Source organism: Larimichthys crocea, chromosome XI (assembly GCF_000972845.2).
Source record: "Larimichthys crocea isolate SSNF chromosome XI, L_crocea_2.0, whole genome shotgun sequence".
NCBI lineage: Eukaryota > Metazoa > Chordata > Actinopteri > Sciaenidae > Larimichthys > Larimichthys crocea.
The window spans coordinates 19,597,185-19,606,688 of NC_040021.1; the positions used below are offsets into that span (position 1 = coordinate 19,597,185).

Below are 9,504 nucleotides of genomic sequence, written 5' to 3' on the forward strand. Positions count from 1 at the left end.
CCGCCCGGCACCACGCCTGAAGGGCGACAACTCATCCAGCTCCACCAGTTACTCCCAGGCCAACGTCGTCCGGGTCCTCCGCACTCTAGATGATCCGATGAACCCCCAAACAAATTAAAACGAACCCACCCAGCGGGAGGATGACTGGGGGGTCAGGGGTCAGGGGTCCCGGGTTTGACGGCCCCTTTGGATCGTGTGTTCACGATGGAGGTGACAGGTTAGCTTGAAGCTCATATCTGGTGGAGGAAGACGCACTAAAACTCGTCTTGGATTGCAACTTTTTTCTTTGGTCTTTAAGGATTTCACAACATCTGAAGAGAAAACTGGTGACTGATATCTCTACCCGAGAAATCTTTTTCGTGATATGTATGTCTTTAATTTGATGTCTTAAAACACAAAGAAGCTAACGTAGCTTTCTTAATGCAGGGTAAAAGGAACATTTGACATTTTGGGAAGGAACCACCAGACCAGAGACGACCAGAAAAACCAGACTAGCTTAGCACAAACAATAAGCAAGGGAAAATGCTAGCCCTGCTCGAGCAACCTTCCAACAACTCCAAGTCTGTCTGAGTTACAAGTTATCGGTTTAAGAAGACCTATCGCTAACTCTGACTAGCTGGACCTTAAAATATTCCTCGATTCATGGCTTTGTCTTAAACTTTACAAACTGATAAAGTCAGATATCTGTAATGACCAATGACCTCTGCTAAACTGCAGCAGAGAAAATACAAAGATGATATTTTCTGTCCTTTTAAGCTACTACAAATCTCATTTCCTGTTTCTGTCAACATAAAAGATGTAAAGATGGTTTCAAAGTTGTTGGAAGGTTGTTTTTAGCAGTTCACCATCTGTCTCTGTGTCCATTAGCCCTGATTCAGAACTGTCGGTCGTGTGTGATCTCAGTCCTAGACTTCAGATGATCCATGATGGGAAGAACGTTGAAAACATGAACTAACTGTGTGGCTGTCAGTCTTCATGATGACATCTGTCTGTGACGGCAGCACTCCTTCCATTACTCCGTCACAGAGTTTACTATGCAAACCTTTTATCCAGCAGCATTTTCAGACCAACAGTCTGCTGAAAACATTATTCGGCATTATATGAACAGCTCGCTGCTACCACTGTAACACCGCATGTACTTATTATACTATCCAATCCATCTGAAAATATATTTCATGATTTTTAAGTGACAACAAAGCCAAAGAAAATGATTTTTATTCCTGATAATGTGGTGAAGACTTTTAAAGAAAATGTAACGCACAACAAGCCGATAATAAAATATGAACTTTAAAAGATGACGAAGTTTTTCAGAAGGACCAAAGTTTTTTTTTCAGCTTTATTTGATAGAAACAGCGGAAGAGTGGCAGGAATGTGAGAGAGAGACGGGATGACAGGTCGGAGTCGAACCCTCGGCTTCCGCAGCACGGACTGAGCCTCACACACGGAGCGGCTGCTCCACCCTAAACTATTCATGTTTATTATGTTTTGTTTTCGTTTTTGTTTATATTCGTATCATTTTTTATTACGTATCATATTTGTTTTTTTCCATTTACTCATTTTGATTGGACCTGAAGTGATGAGTTCAGGTGCACCGCAGTGTTACAGTTCTGGATCAGGGCTACGTAAACTGTTTTCCCAGAATGAGGTTGGAGGTTTTTTGTGGAGGGAGTTTTATATCATGAAGATGAGGATGAGGAACTCTTTAAGCATGCTCAGTACCGTGTGTGTGTTTTGAGTGCATGGATCAGCGTGTTTCCATGCGTGTCGGGACGTTCGTCTGCATGCAGATCTGGTTGAATCGTTCTGGACCGGTTTGAGCGGTTCGGGTCAGTCCTGCACTGTAAATAGTTGTTTTTTTACCTGTCCTTTCTGTCAGAGCTGACTGCCTTCTCTCTGCTGTACAGAAACATGAACACATCTGAACCGCCATCTTGAAAAACCTGATGTCAATTTGTGATAAGAGCAAAGTTTCGTCTTCGTCGCGTGCTTCAGATTTATCACGCACGATGCCTCATGGTTTTATTTATGCACAAGCAACGCAACTGATTTCAGGGAGATTGGAGGATGTTTCCAGAAGATTCCATCACGACATTAAACTGTACTAACAGCTGTGTCACATTTACTGTAACAATAACTCTTAAAACCTGTCTCCAGAAAATCTGAGGCTTTTTTACCCTGCCCCTCAATGAACTTGTGATTTCAACATCGGATGTCATGTCTGCTGTTCAGGTACAAAGTTTCAATCATTGTTTTTCTACATCATGCCTGACGGACTAACCAAAGGTTAAAGTTCAAGTTGACTTCCATCCAGTGAATATATTTCAACATCAAAGATTTTGCAAAAGCGTAACACGAATATCATTATTTTTTCCTCCTATGATGAACTTAGGAAGAAAACCTAATATAAATAATAATAATTTATCTGTGATATAGAATAATTACTTCTTTGTCCTTTTCGTGAAACAAAGCTCTCGGAGTTCAAACGTTCATACACATGAACATTTACAGGCAGCGCTGATTCAACCAAACACGAAATGTAAACGGCGCCCTGTGTTGTTTTAATATTAAGTGAGACGGACGCGTCGTTCTGCCAATCAAAAGAGTGAACAGTGATACAGCGTATCTTTGGTCTGTCGTGTTCCGATCTTTGTTTATCACAGCTTTCTCGTAAATAGCATTTGCTAGTTAGCTCATGCTAGCTAACATAGCGTAGCTGTAACAGTATATAGAAGAATAGTTTGTCGTTATGAAGAACGAGTAGACACAACTAATACTCAGACCTCCACTTATTAGAATAAAAGTAGATAAGGTCATTTTAAGTATCAGGGTAACGTAGCTGCTATCACTAAATTTGATCTTCCCACATTTACAAATACCAGGACATGGTAGCCTAGCTTAGCACTAGTTCATTCATAGTCAGCATGAACCTAAAAACACAAACAAACGAAACCAATGACAACACATTTATTATAGGTGTTAGCAGGTTCATGCTAAGCTGGACTAGCACACACATCTCGTTTTTCTTTGACTGTCAGAGTCGGTACGCTAACACATCGTCTCGCTAACATCGTCTCGTTAACATCGTCTCGTTAACATCGTCTCGTTAACATGTTTCAGTATTCAGGACTTCAGGGCGACACAGTCAAAGACGTATTCAGGTTCAGTCGGACCTCACCGGTTCATGTCTACGCTTCATTAAACATTATCCTTGATTATACGTCAGTGTGCAGCTCGTCTCACGGATTCAATTTTTGGTTGTTTTGTTGTTGCCTGACAAACTAAATTATTTTTGGTATGAACGTGGTGGAATTAAAGATGTTGTATCCTTCAGAAACGTCACGTCTGTTGTTTCGGCGTGCAGTGAACACGGATGAACCGTTTCTTAAAGAACTCGACATGTTCTCGGTGGATTTTATGGATTTTTTCTGGAGTCACCTCGTGGACATTTGAACTCACGGCTCAAGTCTGTTGGAGAAACAGAAACGTTTGTTCGATCTGGATCTGCTGGATTTTTTGGACAGCTCTGATGCAAATATATTTGAAAAGGTTTTAACCACGTGAGGTCTCGTTCTCAGCGCTGCATTTGAAGCAGGTTGATTTCTTTCTTCATTTTCTAAGACAATAAAAGTCTTCATCACTGCGAGACATATGCAACCAACTCTTTTGGTTTATTCTCTGTTGTTTTGTAAAGATGTTTCTGAAGGGGAAAAAATAGAAACATATTTTTGGGGAAGATTTGTTTGATTCTTGGTTGTAAAAGAAAAGAAGGATTATTGTTCTGATTATTCTCTTCTGATTGTTGCTCATGCGTCTTGTGCTGTACTCGTTCTCCTGGTGTAGTAAATCATTTGCCAGACTTCCAGGTGAGGTTGTAGTGTTTTATGTTCAGTTTAGATTGATATTTTTTCAAAGCATGCGTTCGGACCGGTCTTCATGTCGGAGGGAGGATGTGATGTGGTGTAAACTGAGGATGATATTATTGATTTGTTCCAGCTTGTGTTATTGATAAAGATGATATGAATTATTGAGGATAAATTAAAAAGAGAAGCTTCCATGGTTTTAGTCCAGTGCAGTGTCTGAATAGAATAAAACATTGTCCTATGAAACACTCCAACAAGTCGGTCTTTGTTTTATTCAGCAGATTTATGATCCGATTTTATTCAAAACTTCAAAACTGTGTTAGAACAAAAGATGAACTTTGGTCCAAATGGAGTCAAATTAATTCTTCAGATTGATGAAAAGGTCGATAATTAAAGTAATGTGCGTTTTTAATTTCGTCAATGTTTGCTGACCTCATGGACTATGATGCTGTTATGATTTATAATAACATATACGTTGACTTTAATGTCATCTCCAGTTGAAGTGTAAGCGGCCTCGTGGGCGCTGAGCGAACTATTAATAGTCTGCACAGAGAGGTTTACACACTGGACACTGACACCCTCCAAGTGTGTATGTGTCATAGTTGTTGTGTGTATGGTTCATGTATGTGTGTATATGTGGGTGTGTTCTCCACTTTCTCCAACAGCTGCAGTTGATGGAGGAATGTGTTTTAGGTGTTTCACAGTTTTCATGTTGATCTCAGCAGTTGGGACGGAGCTCGTCTGCACAGTCACAGTTATAAAAAACACACTCATAGATAGATATATACAGTATGTTAGTGTATATATACATACACATACATACCTCTCTCCCTCTATATAAATATATAATATAGAAATGATATACATTGTTCAGACAAAACTTGTTGTGATTCTGCTTCATGGTTTTTTTATTCCAGTGAGAAAATAATAAGTGATTCATATTAAATAGTTAATGCAGTCTGTTCATCATCAGACATCAGAAAGTTCCAGTGGTTTTTTTCCAACAGTGCTTCAGTTTTATGTTGTCATCCAGTGAAAAAGTACCAGAATCCTCCTGAAGTCCGCCTCAGGTCCGCCTCAGGTCCGCCTCAGGTCCAGTCCAGATTTCATCACGTTAACGTTCATCATCATTGTCACAGACTTCATGAAGAGTTCGATTTAAACTCCGTCTGAGCGTTCATCAAACATTTTACTCAACCAGATCTGAGAAGAAGAAAGACGGTCCGACTGAAGCTCTGACTGATGTAAACGTCTACAGATCACCTGATCGTCTGACTGATGTAAACGTCTACAGATCACCTGATCGTCTGACTGATGTAAACGTCTACAGATCACCTGATCGTCTGACTGATGTAAACGTCTACAGATCATCTGATCGTCTGACTGATGTAAACGTCTACAGATCACCTGATCGTCTGACTGATGTAAACGTCTACAGATCACCTGATCGTCTGACTGATGTAAACGTCTACAGATCATCTGATCGTCTGACTGATGTAAACGTCTACAGATCACCTGATCGTCTGACTGATGTAAACGTCTACAGATCATCTGATCTATGACTGATGTAAACGTCTACAGATCACCTGATCTATGACTGATGTAAACGTCTACAGATCATCTGATCGTCTGACTGATGTAAACGTCTACAGATCACCTGATCGTCTGACCTGATTAAACGCTACAGATCACCTGATCGTCTGACTGATTGTAAACGAGCTACAGATCATCTGATCGTCTGACGATTGTAAACGTCTCTGATCTATGGATGTAAACTAGTCATGATCGTCTGACTGATGTGAAACGTCTACAGATCACTGAGTATCTGACTGATGTAAACGGCTGCAGATCACCTGATCTCTATGACTGATGTAAACGCTACAATCATCTGATCGTCTGACTGATGTAAAGCGTCGTACAGATCACAATGACGTCAGACTGATGTAAACGTCTACAGATCATCTGATCGTCTGACTGATGTAAACGTCTACAGATCATCTGATCGTCTGACTGATGTAAACGTCTACAGATCATCTGATCGTCTCGCTCGTGTCATCATAGTATGATGTCATCATCATCTCTGATGTCATCATCATCTCTGATGTCATCATCATCTCTGATGTCATCATCATCTCTGATGTCATCATCATCTCTGATGTCATCCAGAAACATTTCCTTCAGAGTCAGTGATCTGAAACAGCTGCTGACTCATGTTGGACCTGACAGAACAGGACTGCTCCACCAGAAATGTTCCAAAAATGACCTGATGACGATGTGGATTGAGTCCAGGTCAGGTTTTAGGTTCTGGACCTGTGAGGTTCTCGGGTCTTGTTGAGTTAAATGTTTTTGGACCCGGCGCTACGACAGACGCTCCATCTCAAACTGGAGTTCGCTCGGTTTGCCGGCTGCGGTGCCACTCGTCAGTGTGCAGCCTTTATTCGTGCGATGGCAGCTGGACTTTGAAACTTCAGCCGAGGGTCCGTGTGTCACCGTGAGGGAGGCGGAGTCCTCGGGCGGTGGCGCCGGTGGTGTGGAGTCCAGCTCTGGAGACTTCCGGCCATAATAAAGCGCCCAGAGCAGAGTGAGGGTGAGAGCCATGGCGAGGATCTGAGCCACGCCGATGGACACGCCCAGGAAACGCAACGCCTGCAGCTGCTTCGTCCCACGAATGAAACTGTAGATCTTTGGACCGCAGCCCTGAAACACACAGAACCATCAGAACATCAAACACCACCTCCCTGGGTCTGATTATCCGCTCACATGGCTTCTCCTATCACAGCTATGCAGATGACACTCAGCTGTATCTGGCATGTCCTCCTGAGGACCCCTCGCTCTCTGCTCTGCTCTCTGAATGTCTCTCATATCTCCACATGGATGAAGGAACATCACCTCCAGCTGAACCTCAAAACCTGAACTGCTGCTCCTCCCAGACAGACCCAATATACACCCTGACATCAGCATCAACACTGACTCCCTGTGTCTCGCCCCACCAGGTGATGATTGATGACACACTGACCTCCTCCAATCATGTCACCTCAGTTGCCCGGTCATGCCTTACCTAACTCAACATGTTCCTCAGCTCCTGACACAAGCTGTGTTCATCTCCAGACTAGACTACTGTCCGTCCTGACGGCCTCCAGCCTGACAGTGAAACCTCTTCAGATGATCCAGAACGTGTCGGTGTGCCTGGTCTACATCCATGGAGCTCCTCTGTCTGCCTGCAGACTTCAAAGCAGTCTCTGGTTCTGCATCTACCTACCTGAACGTCCTCATTTCTTAAGACCTCCAGCTCTTCAGAGAGGACCTCCTCTACAACACTACCACCGACTGGACATGAGAAAGCTGCCCCTTTAAGAACTGTCACACTTCTCATCACCTTCACTGTGACTGATCTTCTCTGGGAGGATAAAAGCGTCTGCTAAAGGATTAAATGTAAATGTCAGAACATCAGAACCATCAGAACATCAGAACCATCAAGACCATCAGAACCATCAAGACCATCAGAACATCAGAACCATCAGAACCGTCAGGACATCAGAACCATCAGAACATCATATCGTCATGGAGACGTCAGCTGACTCTGAATCGTTATGATCTGAGCAGGTTAAACGCCGATTGGCTCACAGCTCCTCTGATTGGCTGTCTGTCGTCCAATGAGAGGCGGGTGTCTCACCTCCTGGTGCAGGTCGCTCAGGTCGTGGTTGTGGGCGTGGCGAGCACATCCTGGATATGGATTGGAGCAGCAGGAGTCAGGTGGCCACTCCATCTCTGTCATCTCCAGCCAATCAGTGAAGTAGATCACACCACAGCATTTGAACTGTCCACAGGTAAACCACACACACCTGTCAGCATGCAGATCACAGCTGTGCGTGTGTGTGTGTGTGTGTGTGTGCGACCTCTGACCTCTGTCTGGAAGCTGTTCCAGGTGTGTGTGAGCCACTGATAACGCTGCAGGCCGTAGTTCGGCATCCGAGTCTTCAGACTGATCATATCAGAGCGCTGCACCGCCGGCTACACACACACACACACACACACACACACACACACACACACACATTATCAATACAAATGTGATCAATAATCAATGATGTCACCTCTGTGTGACCCTAACCCCTCCCCCTCAGCTCAGCCAGGTGTGTCAGCTGATAAGACACTGCTGACTACAATACCCACAACCCCCTGCAGGCAGGTGAGGCCTGAAGTGGTGAAGTCCAGGTGAGATAGTGACTGCAGAGTGCGTGTGTGTGTGTGTGTGTCTGTGTGTGTGTGTGTGTAACAGGATCTGATCTGAGATCAGTACTGACTCGTCGTCTCGAACATTTCAGGTTATTCTTAGAGACGTGTTTGTGTCTGCAGCTGCTCTCTGATTGGACCCTTTGACACGACCAGACGTGGATCAAATGTTCAGTGAATATGGAAATAAAATATAAATAATATAACACATATATAAATATGTAAATATAATACACAGAGAAACTGTCACATTATTTTGAGAATAAAGTTTCAACATTTGAAGTTTGTTTGTTTGTTGCAGACTGTGAAGATATGATAAATATATGAATATATATAATATATATAAATATAAAATATGTATATACATGTCTCACCTCGTCATACGTCCAGACGGCGCTCGCTAACTCGACACAGAAGATCACCAACAGACTGCAGAAATACTGAAACAGAGAAGAAATGAGGAGGAAACATTCAAACTTTCATTTCATTTTATGTTTTTCTACGTTCACTTAAATCAAGTTTGTAACTTTGCTGATCAGATCAGACTCCCGGTGCCGGTTCAGAGGTTCTGTAGCTGTGTTCACTGTTAGACTGGACACCGCTGGTTCAGAGGTTCTGTTCGGTCCGGCCATGTTCACGTGTTGTACTCTTCAACACACATACATACATACATAGAAAGTCTCTGATCTCTCAGTCCATTCAGCAGACTGAAGCTGCTCTGTGTGTCCCGGTGTCTCGTCTTTCAGAGACAGACTGAGGCCACAATCTTATCTGTGAGGGACAATACAGACACCTGACACATGACACCTGGCCCCGCCCACTCAGGTAATAGCAGACAGGTGATCTGGATCACAGTTGGGACCCCGTTAGAAAACCAGAGACAGACTGACCCCAGTTCAGATCCCACAAACGCTTCACTCTGCTCATGTCGTGACTCACCTGAAGTTCACCTATCACACCTGTTTACAGGCTGTAATCACTACTACTATTACTACCTACAGACTGTAATCAGATTACTCCCTACAGGCCATAATCAGATTACTCCCCTCCCCGTAGAACGCATGTATGTATAATGTGCTAGGCAGCTGAGTAACTCGTACCCATGACAGCAGCAGCAGGTTACATTTGAGCGTGCCACAGTATCCGACCATCGCCACGATGATGAGGAAGCAGCACACGGAGATGATGACGGGATGAACAGCTGGAGAATAGGTGAGGATGGCTGCTTCCTCCAACCTGAACAGACACAAACATGTCACGTCATGAGTCCATCGATATGACAGCTTTAATTTCTTTACAAACAAAAATGTTGAATTAAATGTTTTTATTTAAATCAACATTTCTGTAAATGACTTAGTGGTGTTTGTCTGAGATGTTTGTCAGAGATCAGAGATGTTTGTCAGAGATGTTT

At 43.2% G+C, this 9,504-nt stretch overlaps 1 protein-coding gene across 2 annotated transcripts in view; it reads right to left on the reverse strand.

The window, feature by feature from the left end:
* Positions 1-5,799: 5,799 nt before the first annotated feature.
* The window catches only part of tspan12 (tetraspanin 12), an 8,465-nt gene continuing 4,760 nt past the window's right edge, over positions 5,800-9,504 (reverse strand). The window contains exons 1-5 of one of the 2 annotated variants that reach the window (XM_027283826.1): positions 9,194-9,437; positions 8,468-8,533; positions 7,764-7,871; positions 7,534-7,677; positions 5,800-6,557 (exon numbers count right to left, since the gene is read on the reverse strand). In XM_027283826.1, the coding sequence (XP_027139627.1) occupies positions 6,219-6,557; positions 7,534-7,677; positions 7,764-7,871; positions 8,468-8,533; positions 9,194-9,244 (708 nt within the window). In that variant the 5' untranslated portion in view covers positions 9,245-9,437 and the 3' untranslated portion in view covers positions 5,800-6,218. Of the gene's footprint in view, positions 6,558-7,533; positions 7,678-7,763; positions 7,872-8,467; positions 8,534-9,193; positions 9,438-9,504 lie in introns of those variants that run through there. The other variant, XM_027283827.1, reaches the window with a different exon arrangement.